Source organism: Mus pahari, chromosome 1, assembly GCF_900095145.1.
Source record: "Mus pahari chromosome 1, PAHARI_EIJ_v1.1, whole genome shotgun sequence".
Taxonomy (NCBI): Eukaryota; Metazoa; Chordata; class Mammalia; order Rodentia; family Muridae; genus Mus; species Mus pahari.
Window position 1 is genome coordinate 170,237,663 of NC_034590.1, and position 16,126 is coordinate 170,253,788.

General features: G+C 48.7%; 1 protein-coding gene across 1 annotated transcript; it reads right to left on the reverse strand.

Annotated features, from left to right (window-relative positions):
* Positions 1-805: 805 nt before the first annotated feature.
* Positions 806-6,567, reverse strand: Vax1 (ventral anterior homeobox 1). The gene is made up of 3 exons (XM_021209916.2): positions 6,123-6,567; positions 4,819-5,006; positions 806-3,108 (listed from the first exon to the last, which is right to left on the reverse strand). Exons 1-3 carry the CDS (start codon positions 6,361-6,363, stop codon positions 2,527-2,529), a joined length of 1,011 nt encoding a protein of 336 aa, XP_021065575.1. The 5' UTR covers positions 6,364-6,567; the 3' UTR covers positions 806-2,526.
* Positions 6,568-16,126: the final 9,559 nt, after the last annotated feature.

Genomic DNA, 16,126 nt, shown 5'->3' on the forward strand with positions numbered 1-16,126 from the left:
CCCCCAGGCCTTCCTAGTCACTTCAAGGATCTGTTGTCCATGCTGACATCTCTCCCTGCCTTTGAATTCTTCCACTGGGGAATATAGACACAGCATATGAACTGAGGTTCAGGGACTGGCTTGCAACATCCAGGAACTGTGGTCTGAACACTAGTGACACCCACTTGTAAAGATGCCACCCTGTGTCCACCGCTTGAGCTTTTGAGGAAGTCACGTCCACTGCCACCATTTTCCAAGGCACTCCCACCTTCCCCCAAGTCCAGACTGCCACAACCTATGTCCTGGGGGAAGGATGAAGGAGACCCACACTTGAACACAGAGAGAAATTAATATCTAGTTCATTTTCTTTTCCCCTAAAAAGGTTTTGTTTAACAGTCAAGAGAAATTTAAGTCGAAAGAAATTAATTAAAATTTAGTTTGTTCAGGACCTCGTATTTTCACAAAATCCCAAAGTAGATGCAGCTGAAAACTCTAGAAACACAGAGAACATTAGGAGACAGAAACTTGTGCAGGACACAGAGGATGACCCCCCCCAGGAACCCATACTTCTGGACAAAGAAGTGGGAAGCCAAAAAAAAAAAAAAAAAAAAAAATGCAGGTCTCCTTAAGAACAAAACAACACCCTCCCCAAACCCACCCTCAACTCTGGTGCCACAGGATGTGCCCACCCCTCCCTGCACTTCTGGATTCAAACCCTAACCCTGAGACTCACCATTTGCTGGGCCTTCTGCTTTTTGGAGGGGATGGGGGTGGGTATGTGTGTGATTTTTGAATCTTTCAAATATAAGACAAAAATACACTTTATCATCATAGATATATATATTTCACTCTCACCACATAAATACAAAAACATCCAAAGAGCCAAGACGTCCAAAACACAATTAGTAGCCAGGATTCAGTGACACCTACCCGCGTTTGAATCATTTGTTATTTTCTTTGCTATTTGCGGAGAGGGAGGGGGAGAGAGAGAGAGAGAGAGAGAGAGAGAGAGAGAGAGAGAGAGAGAGAGAGAGAGAACAAGAAATGGGAAAAAGAAAGATGAAAAATACTTCGGATGTAAATAATTTACAATAAAGTTACTTTGTTCTTTAAAATGTTTTGAGCTTGTTTCAGATAGGTGAATACATTCTAGATACTGAGGCACCTCGCACCTCGCTCTCTGGGCCTGTGGTTTTGGTTAAATTGCGAGTGGTGATGGCTCTGGGGGCTGCCCTTGCTGCGAGGGCTGGGGCTGCACCCGCGTGGTGGTAAGGGTTTTAACTTGGGATGGGATGTCTGACACCCTAGGGTTGAGAAGGGAGAGGAAGTGCTTGTCCTGTCTGCCATACAAGGAACCACTGGCACCAAGAAACTAGGACCAGTGAAGGCCAAGCCGGGCACCCTAACCTGTCCTCCAAAAAAGCAACTGCTCGAAAATTCCGGCCCTTCCTGCTTGGTGAAAAACCTTTGTAGATAGAGGGGTTTAGAAGCCGAAGCAAATATAATGCGGGCCGATTTACTTCCAACCCCGGCTACTCTGCTGTAGCTTCGCTTCGGAGAGCCTCTAGAAAGAAGCTCCTGTGACAGGAGACTGACACCGGCCACCGCGCTCTCTCCTGCGAGGAGCAGGAAGCTGTGGGCCACCGCCCTGAACAGTCCGAGAAAAGATCCCCAATCTTCTGTCATTGGCTTTTCTTGGCGTTTCCTCTTTAACTTCCTACCTAAAGTCACAGCACTCGAGAGATTTTAATTTCGCACTTAGTGCGTCCTCTAGCCCGATTTTCGTACATCTTGCCAACTCAACTATGTATGAGTATTTAAAAACAGGTAACACTTCATCTGGTTTTATGTAAAATTACTCTTGCTTTATTGCTGTTAGATCAAATTTATTACCACCTTTGCCTAACAGGACGTTTGCTTGATCGTTTCTGGGGGGTCGGGGAGCCTGCAATAATCTTCCTAAAGGGAATAAAACCCATCAACTCTGTTCTAGACAGGAGCTGAGTATGCACCAATTATCCTGAGAGGTCTAAAAATCGGGGCCAGGAATTCTCCCAAAGCCCTGGTTTCTCTGACAAGAGGGCATAGGCCCTTCTATTTAGGTCTTAAAAACCAAGAAGCCTTTTCGGTCCCTGGCGCCCTACAAACATAGTTCCTCTTGCAAATATTCATAGGAGCACTGTGCAGTGCCCCTATCCAGAGCAGGTGTCAGGACCTGGACTTAGGCTCAGTCTGTTCCTTCCCTGGCTAGCAGGGTGGGGGTTGGCTAATTCGGGTATTTCTCCCCAATTCTTTGGATCATTCCTGGATTCAGAAAGAAGCCGGGTTAGAGGGAGAGAGGAAAAGTAGAGAGAACAAAACAGCCCGAGTGAGTTGAAACCAGTAGCCTGCGCAGGGTGGGTGGGGTGCGGGATAGGGTAGGGTGCGTCAGAAACCTAGTGGGGGCCAGGAAGGCCAGCGCAGGAGCACTGGGCGCCTAACGCAGGCGAGTTCATAAATACCACCACAAGAGATGTTATAAATATAAATACAGGGTAACATTTAAAATCAGTCCAGCGCTTTTTTCTCGGCCCCTTCTTTATTGTTGGTCCGGGAGTAAGGCTCGAAGGCCGAGGAGCTCAGGTAACGGGCTGAGAGTTCTTGCAAATTCCCGGCTAGCGAACCAGCCATCGTCAACGGGGCGGAGGACAGGCGGCTGGCAACAGAGCCTAACAGCGACGGCACCGGCAGACTGAAGAGACCGTGGCTGGCAGTCGGTGCTCCCGCGTGCAGTCCTCCCGGCCCTGCAGGCCCTGGGCCGGGAGCGCCGCCCACGGCCGGCTGGTGCTGGGACGCCGCGCCCGCGGGACCCGGAGCAGCGGCGGCGGCGGCAGCGGCGGCGGCGGAGCCCGCGGCAGCGCCTGCACCCAGGGCCGGGAGGCTGGGCCCGCGCAACGCCGAGCCTAGAGCGCCAGTGGCACAGGGCGGCAGCAAGGCGGGCAGCCCGGGAGGCGACAACAGGCGACCTTGCTCCAAGAGCCGCAGCACGCTGCACGTGGCGGCGGTCTCCGACACCACCGAGCGCAGCTCCGAGTCCTTGCCCTGGTCCTTTTTCTGCTTAGTACGCCGATTCTGGAACCAGACCTTCACCTGCGCGCAGAGAGGCAGGAGGAAAAGTGGGAGAGAGCAACAGGAAAAAGCAGGGTCAAAAGCTGCAGGGTTTGGGGGGCGGGAGGGTGTGTGAGACCCTCCCCCAACCTCAGCCCTCGCCGCAGCCCCACCCCGCAGCAAAGGGTCTCAGCTCCTAATCAGCTAAAGGCTAGCGGAGCAACAGCCACCACGAGGGGGACACCACTCCACTGGACTACGCTTCCGGGTCATGCAAGCAGGCCCAGGCCAGCGCGGGGTACAAAAGCAAAGTAGTAAAAATATCCACGCCACTTGGAAAGAAAGATAGAGGTATTTCAGTGTGTTGCTGCGGTACCCATGGAAGAGTTTTGGGTTCACAAACTGGAGAATCAGCACAGGCTGAGAGCTTAAAAGCTGTGCAGAAAGCTGAAGTGGCTGGAGAACAGTGTCTCGGGCTTCCTAGATTCAGATCCTAGACTAGTGAGTTCAAATTTAGCACCAGAAAATCTACTTGCGGCTCTTAGAGGCCCCGAGGAACTGCTCCCTGCTTGTTAGTCGAAAGACAGCTGCAGACAGGCAAGGTCGGAGTGGAAAGCAGATGTCTGTGCAGCTTTCTCCACCACCTTTCTCTACTAGCTGGTTTGAAAGGTCTAAATGTTTCTTTTAATTTATACCGCCCTCCACTGCACTCTTGGAAACTTTGGAATCATGGGAGGAAGATAGGAGGCTGGGGAAGAGCAAATAAATTCCAACCCCCCCCTCCTCTTTCTGCTTCTGGCCTAGAAGGGAGGGTAGTGGCTGTATGGAAAACCCATCCTATTTAGGTTTTGAAAGCTAAACGGAGTTGACACAATTAAAAAAAAAGGGGGGGGGTTACGATGCCAACTTAAACTCAGTTTTCCCCATCTGTTCTGCCCTCAGCTCTCAGTATTCGGTCCAGATTTTAGGCCTAAAACGTTCTCCACCTGCTTCAGGGCTGGGCATGGGGAAAGAAACTAGAAAGAGAACCGACCAACCCCTCAACAACCCGGAAGGGGCAAAAACCTCCCTCTAGCACTCTGGGCCCTTAGCTCACACAGGGTCAACTGCAAAGCAGCATGGGACTTTATGGTAAGGAGAGGACCAAAAATGCAAAAAACAGAATACACAGGGTGGGCACCCAAGTCACCAGATTTGCTGCCCATCCGACTGACCCGCCCTGCCATTGGCACGGAGGACAGTGGCTCTTAGGATCCCAGAGTGCTCTGACTGGCTGTTTAAGGGGTGGGGGCGGCTAGATTTGCACAGGCAGGTTTCTGAGAGTTGGCACTGCTATCTAATTCCTGCAGAATTGATCTAGGTGCTGAGGAAAGCTAAAAGCCCCAAAATGGGGTGTTACTGGGAATATAGCCAAGATGGTATGTATCCAAACGGGGGAAAACAGCCTTTTAAAAATCTGAAGCCATCCAAAAATTCCTAAGAGGCAAAAAGAATTCCAGAAGGACAGAATAGGGGGCCCCTGGGCCAAGCCAAGGTATGCAGAAATAAGACTGGCAGATTTGTGAGCAAGGAGAGGACACGACAGTTTAATAAAGAGGAGGGAGCCTAAGACCTTGGTCCCCATTCATTCCGTTTCCTCCACGTCCCTGGGAGGTTTGGTCCAAAGCTAGGTATATTGTGAGGAAAGGCAAGCTGCCATGCTGGGGAGGGGGAGAGGAAGCCTGGTGGTGTGAGCACCTGGCAGCTGGGTACCTGGGTCTCAGAGAGATTGAGCTGCCGAGCCAACTCGGTTCTCTCCCGGCCCACCACGTATTGGCAACGCTGGAACTCCATCTCCAGCCTGTAGAGCTGCTCCGCGGTGAAGGACGTGCGTGTCCTCTTGGGCCGGTCCAGGTCCAAGCCCTTGGGCAGGATGATTTCTCGGATAGATCCCTTGGCATCTAGGAAAGGGTAGATGTCAGCCACCAGAACTCCCGCCCCCGGTTTTCTCTGCCTCCTTGACCCGAGCTAGCTAGGAACAAGTCTCCGGTAGGCTGCTGCCAGTGTATGGGGTGGCCGCAGTCATAAAGCTGAGACTTTCTGGGTGTGTGGAGGCCAAGGGGGCTAACTTCATACTGTTAACTGGGAGAATAACCAGACTGTCTTTGAAGAGTTCTCCCAGACACCGGAGGAGGAAAAAACAAACAAACAAACAAACAATTAAAAAACAAGAACAAAAAACAAAACTGAATTCCAAATAGGTAAATGCTCCTTCCGGCCTAGGGGGCCTCTGGTGTGTGATCCGAGTCCCCAGTAACCCAAAGGGGCTCTTACTGGTAACCCCACCCCCAGTGTGGTCCCAAATTGCAGGGCAGTCTGCACTCCTGTGGTCCCCACCCCTACCCCGGGTCTCCGGCCCTCTCCAGTCCAGACAGCGGAAGGAGGAGGGACTGAATGTCGGCTTGCGGGGCCTGGCTATCTGCTAGCGGGGGCGGCGCCGGCTGAAGCTGGGCCTCGGCGCCACCAATGCCCGGGAGGAGCGCACACCGCTCCTTGAGCGAGGACGAGCGAAGCTAAGAGGCGGCATCCACAGCCCTGCGACCCAGGTCGGCGGTCTCTCTAGGCCACTGAGGCCAGGCCAAGAGCGCAGCGCCAGGGCCCTTAGCCCCACCAGCTAACTGGCAGGCGCTGACCGGCGGCGGGAGGCTACGGGTCCTAGCCCACTGCTCCATCGGGTGCGCTCTGCCCTCCATGGCGCAGACGCCTGCAGGCCGGAGGACGCGCGCACGTTCCCCTGGAGGAGCTGGGTCCGAGCCCCAGCTTGGTGGCCGGTGCACAGCCACGGTCTGGGTTCCTCCCCGCAGCCGTGCTGCGGGGCCCCTCCGGGCTGCTAGGGCCCAGAAAGAGCGCTTTGAGAGGAGCCCCAGACACAGGTCCCCGCGACCGACCGGACCCAAGAAAGAAAGGGCCAACAACAACTTTCTCCCAAGTCCTCGCCAGCCCTAGGCGGCGACGCGAAGCTGCGGCAGGGGAATTACCCCGAAAAGAACGCGTCCCAAAGCCCTGCCCATCCCTACCTCGGACTAGGATCCGGCGACAGTAATCTGGGTCCGCTGAGGAATTGGATTTACTTTTGTTACAATCTTCCGAAGCGCCAGACCCGGAAAAGGCGCCCTGCGGCTCCTTGAGGAAGGCGGCCGGAAGGCTCCCCTCGGCGCCCTTGATCTCCCGGCTTTCCTTGTGCGCGTTCTTCGAGACCCTGGCGGCCTCGGTGTCCGAGTGGCACCGGACGTCCATTTTGTCTGGTTTCCCGAACATAGGCAAAAAGAAAAAACAAACAAAAACAAAAAACAAAAAACACAGAAAAGAAGGAGGGTAGGAAAAGAAGAAGCAGAAGGGGACAAAACCCCTACAACGCAGCACCTAAGCTCGGTCGCCCTCCAGAATGAATGTCCCCGCGGGGTGGCTTCGGCGACCGCGGAGGGTCAGCGCAGACAGAAGAGTGGCGCGCTGGTAGAGAGGCGGCGGGTCTTGTCCAGGATCCCGGTAGAGCAGTGGCGAGGCCGCCTTGTCAGCGTCCGCGTCCTTTGAGCACGTCCAGTGTCCCCAGCCTGGCTATCAGGTAGCGAACAGCGCAACTCCAAAACGCTGCGGCTCCGCCTGTTACTGAGACGGCCGAGTTGTGGTTGTCCGACACCCGGGGGGGACGCACACTCGCTGTTGCAATTGATTACGGGTAATTTCGCAGCCCCCACGTTTCAGTTACCTCACGAATACACTAAATTGTTTGGATAATATATCAGATCGTAATGGATGGTTTCTGTCCTTGTCCCCAATCAAGTAGGGGTTTAGCCAGTGAATAAACGGAAATGATTGGTCTTGCTTTCGGGAAACACAATCAAAGACCCACACTTCCAGAAAAACTTTTGACAAGATTCATCCTGAATTGCTAACACCATTAGCAGGCATTATTAACTTTCTCTTTGCCTTTGACCGTCCTGCTCACATACTGGCTAAAGGGGGGTTCCTCTAGACTCTCCAGATAGAGCCGGATTGGGGGTTACCCCCTCACTCCCTGTAGCTGAAGAAAGCAGTTGCCTCTGGGTGGGGAAAGAAGGGGGGAGGAGAAAAGTTTCCCCCTAAAGTCTCTCCCCCACACTCCAAAAAAGCCGAGCTTTTTCCCCAAGAGACTCCTTAACACACCTCGACGCTGACAGCCATCTTAAACTGCCGCCCCTCTTCCTGTAGCCCCAATTGGATTTTTTTCATGCCTGCACCTCCAGCAGCCCTGAGGCAGCCCATTCAAAGGGCAGCTTTGTACTCAGAGTGGGGGGGGGTGGAGGGAGGGAGGAATACGAGAGAGAGAGAGAGAGAGAGAGAGAGAGAGAGAGAGAGAGAGAGAGCAAAAAATCTCAACTGTGAGATCTGCTTCAAAAAAAAAAAAGTTTCCCCCTAGCTATTTCATTGTCTTGCTACAATGTCTTTGAGAAAAGCAACAGCCAGTAATCCAATAACAGCATTGATTAGGCCACAATGATTCAATTCAAGCGCATGGCCTTGTGCAAGGAGCTTGCTCCAGCCCTTCTCGTCACCTTGCCGGGGCAGAAGCCCTCTCCACGCCGCTCTCCCCATTCATTCCTTTATGGGAAATGCGGAGCAAAAGGAGTGAAAGATGGCAATTATCTAATTGGACTATTAACAAACAGTCCTCTGAGTGCGGCGGTCTGGCGTGGCTCCTGGGCGGGGGAAGGGCCGTGTTCCCGGCCCTCATTCACAAAGAGTGCAGGGGCCGCGGAGGAAAGGGGGTTTTTAAAAGGGTGGGGGGGGAGGCGAGGAGAGGTGGGAGGTTTGGCTGAGAATTTTTCCACACAATTCCAAGAATGGGGCGGAGGCGGGCGGGGGAGGGGCGGGGGTCTGGGCGAGAGGGTGGGAGGCACAGAGTGAGTGGGGAGGACAGCGAGTGTGTGTGGCGGCCTCCGAGGGGCTCTGCGCCCGCCCCACAGTCCGGCTGTCACCTCCCGGCCACCACCGCGGTCCCTCGAGACTGCTGAACGTGGAGGGGGTGGGCCGAGCCGGGTAATAGCGCTCCTCTCTCAGCAACCTCCGGCCGGTCTCTTAGGGGCAACCGCGTTTGGTCTGTTCCCAGAGTTTCTGTGGCACCCAGGCAGACCTCGGGGCATTGACTTTATATGATTGGGGATACTTGGGATGATTATATTGAGTGATGTTCACTGAGCGGGAGTATCCCGGGAACAGATTGAGAACCCAAAGATATAGATCTCTGCGGGAGCTGTCCTCAGGCGGGACGCCTCCGTGAGACCCAACCCTCAAGTGCCTAGAACTTCTACCCGGCAGGAACGCAAGGAAGTGGAAAGAAGAAAAGGGTCTCTCCTTGGAAAGCCAGCCCGCCCGACTCGATGATAAGTACCGCAAGCCCGCGCCCACCGCCTTGGCCCCAACGACTACACCTGTGAAGAAGGATTCCTGAGACTTCGGATGGATGCCCTTGCTGAGATCCGTCGGAAGTACTGCCCCGGGTGCAGGTCCGGAATTCCAGCCCAAACACACACACACACACACACACACACACACACACACACACACACACACACCAGGCGGTAGACAGAATGGAATAACCAGCGTGAAGTGTCCAGACTCCTGCTTAGCGGCAAGTGGGAGTCCCCACTCTGACTTTTAAAACCTTGAAGATGTTATTGATACCTCAACAACAGTCCAGATAGAACTCAGCCACCGTAGATGGTTCCAGGCCCCTAGGCCTTGGGACTCTGCAGCCTCCTAGTTACCGGGAGGCCTGGAAAGAAGTCTTTTTAAAACATAAAAGTGGCCAGCTCACCATTTCTTTCAGATTTCTTGGGAGCTGGCCCTGCCCCTTCACGTGAACCCAGGAGCAGCTGATCGTTTGTTTTGAGCACACTCATATTGGGTGTCTAAACACATTTAATATTCTTAACCCCTTTCTTGGGAAGGAAACATCCCAGGTTAGGGCTAAATGAGTAGAGGACCTTCAATTACTTGTCCAAACCTCAAGTTAGTGAATACAGAATTTGAACTTCTCTCTGGTATTCCAGGTCGGGGCTCTGACTTAGTTCCCAGCTACTCCCTGCTTTGAGTTTACCCGGGAATCTCCCAAGGGATCATAGTGCTCAAAGAGACACATGGCCATGCCCTTAATGTTAATACTAAAACATTTTGAGTATTTGGCATTTGTTTTCATTTCATGCCCAAATAACACGAGATGGATGCAGAAACACAAAATCTTGCTTCTGGCCATGCTATTTATTACTAGCCAGGAGCATTTCCTAGAAGCCCATCATCCTGCACCAACCTGATTTGGGGTGCAGTTCTCTATGTCTTAAAGTTGTCTGATGACTGTCTGGGATCAAAGTTCAGGAATTCACATTTCTACTGGCTAAGGAGGGGGCAAATCTTTTAACAACTTTATTGAAAAAATTGTACCGTTTAAAGTCAGTTCCGAGGGCAGAGACACAACACCACCATTCAGTGTTTATTGAATCTACAAATGCTTGCTTGAAAAAAGGAAGTCAGTGGGACTTTCTATCTGATTTGATGATGTGGAGATTTATCAAGGTCTGGAAATGTCAAAAGCAATGTAGCACTCAGGAGGTCTCCAGCACACATGCAAACTGTCTTCTACATGATCTAGAACAAACCAATCAGCTGGCTTTAATCATAGCTCCATTCTGGAAATACTAAAGACACTGTTGCCAGATGCCCATCTAGGCTCCAGGCACTTGACATAACAAAATTAAATAAAAGTCAATCATAAACTGCCAAGTACACTTGCTTTTTGTTATGTACAGTGTTCTGTGCCTCCTCGCCCCTTGTCCCTTGTCTCCTCTTTCCTCTCTACTCTGCCTCTTCTCTCTCTCTCTCTCTCTCTCTCTCTCTCTCTCTCTCTCTCTCTCTCTCTGGTTTAAAATTCTGTGGGCATCCATCCAGAAAAACCATGACAGGTTTCCCAGAGGACACAGTGGAGGATGGAAGCCCTGGATGGAAATTTCAGAAAAGCAGCTGCTGCTCCCAGCCAAATGAAAGCTGTGTGTCCATTGGCAAAAGAAAGGGGAGGGGGTCCGCTCAATTATTTGGATAATCTGTGACAAGCTTGTGCTGTGCAGCACACATGAGGACATAGGGCTGCTCCAGGTGAAAGTGTTTTACTCCCCTGCTTACATTCTTCTCCCTCCCAGTGCCCTTCCTGCCCCCACATGTCTGTCTGCAGGTGCAGAGAGACCCAGAATAGAACTGTAGAGCTGGAAGGATTTTTAGAGATCATCCATTCCAGAACCTTCATTTGACTTGACAGATGAGGAAAATGAGCCGAGAAAGACAAAGCAATTTATTAAGGATTAGACAACTAGTTAGCGAGCGGGGTGGGGGGGGGGCCCTCTGGGCGGCAGTCCTGGTTCTCCCCACCCCCCGGACTCAAAGCTGCATTCTCATCTCTGCCCAAGCTTTGTAGAGTTGGCAAGAGAATGCACTCTTTGGGATAGGGTGAGATGATGCTGCAGAAATGAATTAAATATTCTTTGACCTGAGCCATGGGGATGCCTTTCATAGTCTGTGCCTCTGCCCATGTTCTCTCACTCAGGGCATTAGAAAGCAGGGTGAAGATGGTGCTGAGCACCCCTCTCCCTTTTATTTCCAGAAGAAATAAGAGACAGAAGTTCATTGCATCTGAGAAGATGAGGCAAGCAAAAAGGAAGTCTTTCTGTGAGTAGGGTACTCAATATAATTAATTAGCAACCAGGATAACTGGCATTTGTACAAAATTTCACCTGCAAAGTTGTAAGGGGGAACAGCTTGATCTTGTCTAGCTACTAATGCCCCCATCCTGCAGGAAGTCACTGAGGTAACAGAAAAATAAATGAACCACAAGCTTCTACTGAACATCTAAAATGGAGAATGTAGCCATCCATCCAGGTATTCCTGTCCTCTTTCCCCTTAAGGACCAGCCAATGTGCAGAAAGCCAAACTCTGGATTAGTATACTTACATGTGAAGCAATTGGTTCCATTGTTCTTAGCCTTGCACATTGTATCAAGGAACTAAGTTTGGTCAGTAGTGAATTAATAGTTTGAATATGAAACATTCAATTTAAAAAAATTTTTACAGTGATACTGCTCAGTAACTCTATAGGTTCATTTTTTATTTTTTTATTTTTTATGTTATTTAAATTGTCTGTCAGAGAAAGACCCTGTCTTATTTTTAAAGATTTATTTATTTATTTTACGTATATGAGTAGCTGTACTGATGGTTGTGAGCCTTCATGTGGTTGTTGGGAATTGAATTTTAGGACCTCTGCTTGCTCAGGTCAGCCCCACTTGCTCAGGCCCAAAGATTTATTTGTTATTATAACTAAGTACACTGTTGCTGTCTTCAGACACACCAGAAGAGGGCGTCAGATCCCATTGTGGGTGGTTGTGAGCCACCATGTGGTTGCTGGGATTTGAATTCAGGACCTTCAGAAGAGCAGTCAGTGTTCTTACCTGCTGAGCCATCTCCTCAGCCCTCTTTTTTTTTTTTTTTTTTCTTCTTCTTCTTCTTTAAATGGAACAAAACCAAAGAAATGGAGCAAATATGGACTCTGTAGACAATCAGGTTACATAATTCATGCGTGAAACTCCCAGCTCCATTTATTAGACACTCATCCTTAAACAGTTACATTCTTTCTCTGTGCCTCAGTGTTTTGTCTGAAAAAGTTTAGCTGTATGTAGCACCTGTAAGTATTGGATAACTAAAATAAAGTGCTTTAAATGATGCCTGGCAGATGGTGAACACTGTTAATAAATATTTGACATCAGTGTCCTTATTTGTGCATCTCCTGTAGCTAGAACAAGAGATACCAAGAAAGAATCAGGAGCCAGCCAGGATAAATGTCTGGTCCTGGGAATGGGTAGTGAAGGTTGGTGGTTTGAACACCACATAATAATGAGCATCCAAGATTAAAGACGGGCATAATCTCAATAAACTCTCCTAGCCATAAATGTGTTGCCATAAAGAGCTATGGTCTATCCCCTCTTTGCTAATTTTCGGTAGCTTTGTCATACGCCGTATTCAACAAATTATATGGAAGTGGTCTTGCGCTCCTTGGGGGCTTTAAAGCAATGTGCTCAGTTTCTGAACCCACCTGCCCTGCAGAAAGGAAGTCAGCCTTGGGGAAAGGAGACTACAGGAGACAGTACAGTGCTTGGAAATTGATATAAATATCAGTGAGCAGGGAGGTGAGCTTGTAAGGCCATGTGATACTCATGGTAGCTTTATGAGAGATCTTGGTGCGAACCATTGATGCTGAACCCTGTCCAAAGCACAGACTTGAGAAAATATATAGTGGTAGTTGCTTTAAACTGCTAAGCCTTGGGTGTCTTTGCTATGCTTCAGTAGGTAACGGAAAACCCATAATTATGGAGGAGAAACTGAGGCTTAGCCATTTGTCCATAGTCTAAGTTAAAGAATGTTATAGACCAGAGCCAACCAGAGCCAACCAGCACCAAAACCTGTGGTGGTGGTAATCAAGGCGCTCCAGTGACTCCCTCGGAATTACCCAATTCTAAGGGATAGTTGCACATTTCTTTTTTTTATCCTTCCATATTTCAGAGTGACCTCCTTAATATGGACTAGTGAAGAACTAATTTGTTAGCCTGATGATGAAAAGAACAAAGATTTTAAAATATAACAAAAGTGGTATCTGCCAAGATATTTCTCTTGAAAAGTGAAGGGGGGCATCTCCTTGGATCTCACGCACCCAATTCTGCATTTTCTCTCTCTTTCTTAAGCCTTTTTAAAATAAATAAATAAGTAAATAAATAAACAAATACATAAATGCTTTTATTTTGTGTATGGGTGTTTGGCCTGTAATGCATGCATGTGTGACACATGCCTACAGGGGCCAGAAGAGGGTGTCAAATCCCTTAGGACTGAAGTTACAAATAGCTATGAGCCTGGGAATCGAACCTTAGTTCTCTGGAAGAGAAGCCAGTGCTTTTAACAGCTGAGCCACCTGTGTAGCTCCTTCTTTTCTCTTTAAACAAGTAAAGGTGCACAGGAATAGGTTGGGCTCTCACCTTTAAGAGATTAGAGGCACAGGGACAGTAAATGGGAAGTGACAGCAGGTGGTTATTTGACTTCTTGAAATCCTCCAGGTGAAGCATTCTGGGAGGAGGGAAAGGGAGGCTGATGTTTATTAAACATTTTCTAGGTCACAATGAACTTAAAAGTTTTCCAGGAAGCCTGGTTATAAATTCATATCTTTCTAACAGGGTACATTTTTGTGTCTCAAAACATTTTTAAACCCATAATTTTCTAAAATACCTAACAGCCTGAAAAACAGCTGGAGCTGTTTATTCAACAAGTAGATAGTAACACCTTCTGCATGGAAGGCTCCTAGAGCATAGGACTGTAGGCAGGTCCCTGTATCAAAAGTGTGAAGCGCTTTCACATCCAGGGGCAGGCAGCGCCTCACGGAGAGTCTCTTATTCTATACAGCTCACCCCATTCAGCTGTAACTGGAAAAGGAGGAGGAGGATGCTACCTGGACCATGGGCTCAGACAAAACCATCTCAGCTCCCCAGCAAAGCCTGATTGTTTTTGTTTTATTGTTATTTATTTACTTATTTTGCAACAAGGTCTCATCAATCCCAGGCTGACCTTGAACTCACTATGAGATGGAATATGCTCCCCTTGAACTTGTAATCTTTGCATTTCTACCTCTCCCGTGCTGGAATTACAGGCGGGCATCTCCACAACCCATCCTGCGTTTCGTGCATACTAGATAAGCACGCACCTAGCAAGCAGGCACCTACTTAATTTTTTTAACTTTTTTTTTTTTTTTTAAGAGAGGGTCTCACCATTTAACCCAAACTGGCATCCAGCACCCTAGCATTGAGATTATGCACACAACCAACACATTCCTCCCATAAACCTAATTCTAAGGAATTTAATCCTCTGAGCCATCAGACACTTAGAGGCAGTATGGGGAAGTAGGATTATAGGCTCAGGCCGGAACATTGATGATGGAGAGTGACCGCCAACAAGAAGCCCTGGAGAAGGATAGAAAGTAAACCTGGTAATTCTATAAACACCAAAGCAGCAGGTCAAGTCATGACAACCTCAAGTGCTTTTGAGGACCCGAAGGCAGGAGATATCCAGGCCGATGGCCTTCTGGGATTAAGTTAAATTTTGTTTGAAAAGGCAAAGAATCCCAAACAATATTTGAGAAATGCTTTGATATAAAATAAATACACAAAATCGCTCCTATGCCATATACCTCATCTCTCTGAAATAAGGGAGAAGTCACTGTAGCTGTAAATGCCCAAACTGTGCCAACTTCGAAGCAGAACACGTGACACTAGAGAATGTCCTTCCTTTGACACAGCGATGATTGGTCAGTGGCTTGGAGCTACAGAACAGAGTGTGAGAAGAGTTTTGTCACCAACAATTTTCTGTGAGCTGTTTTGTAAGACAGACCAAAAGAATGAAGGAAAGGAAAGCAGAGTGGGGAAGGGAGGAAGAGTGAGCCTAATGCATTGTGGGTACTTACATTTGCATAAGGAAGAAAAGGAAGCAGGAAGACTCACAGTTATTTGTGAGAGATGGTTGTTTTGTGTTGGCTGGGGATTCTCTCCTGTAAAAGAAACGGAGGGTTTTGGTCCTAGAGCCACCAAGGACTGAAGTGACTCTCTGACCCCATGTGACCAAAACGATACAGTACTAGTCTCCATAGAATAAAGGCATGGCAAATAAAGGGGATAGTATGGAGATATTTTGGTGCACTGTGTTCTTCTTTACATCATGTTCTCCCTTTAAAAAGAAAATTCTTTGCAAACATTGACTAATTAAACCAGCATGGCTTCTCAAAGGCAAAATTGAGCTCCTTTAATCTGTTTGAAATTTCTGAAAAAAGCAAATAAAATTAAGGTATATAATGTTCTTGAAGAGGAGTAGATAGGACCATAAACAGTGTTTGTGACGGATTAAATATTCAAGTGAGGCTGTGGCATTTGATGTCTGCAGACAATGTGTGTGGATGGAGACATTCACCCACCTCTGCAGCACTGGCGACCAAGGCTGAGCTGCAAAGACCCTGGAGGGTCTCTCTGCAAGCAGCCTGCTGTGGTTCTCTGCCCATGATGCTTTTCTGAACACTGGAATCAGGAAGGAGCAGGAGGCTACCTCATGAGTCAGTCAGATTTCCCCAGCATCTTGACTGTTAATGCTTCTCCTGGGGCATCCACCAGACACCGAACACGAGTCACAGAGCACAACATTCTTGATACACAGCGACATAAATCCCTTCAACAACTTAGTTCCCACCCTCAAGCCTACTCACCAGCACTTCACCATTGAGATACACACTCAGCACTCTTTACTTCTGACCTCTATGGACACAAGCACACATACACACACACACACACAGAGAGAGAGACCAATACTTTAAAAAAAAGTTAATTCATTAAAAATTTATGTTTCTTTATTTGGAGAAGACAAGCAATCACATATTTACATGGGGGTCAGAGGACAACTTCTGAAGGCAAGTTCTTCCTTTCCACTGTCATTTCTGGTAACAAAACTTGGCCTGCCATGATTGGTGGCATGGCTGCCACCACTAGAGCCATCTCACCAGCTGTTTCCATTGGTTTATTTATTTACTTATTTATTTTGAGACATGGTCTCATGTATCCTAGGCTGGTCTTGAACACAGCTGAGGATGACCTTGAGATGCATGTCTTCTTAGTTCCACCTTGCATGCTTTATACAGTGCTGGGGGTCGGGTCCAGGCCCTTGCGCATTCATAGTAAGCGCTCCACCAACTAAGCTACACTCCACCAGAAAACATCAACAGCAGAACAGCAAAAAGGGTGAGAAATTGGCAGAGGGTGGAAAGACAGTCAGTGGGCCTGGGAGGAGTTAAAAGAAGAAATGGGAGGTGATGATCAAAATAGCTTGTATGCATGTATCAAATTCTCAAAGAACTAACTAAAACATACATATGTGAATGTATATACATTTATATACACACACATATATATTGTAGCAGTTCTCAA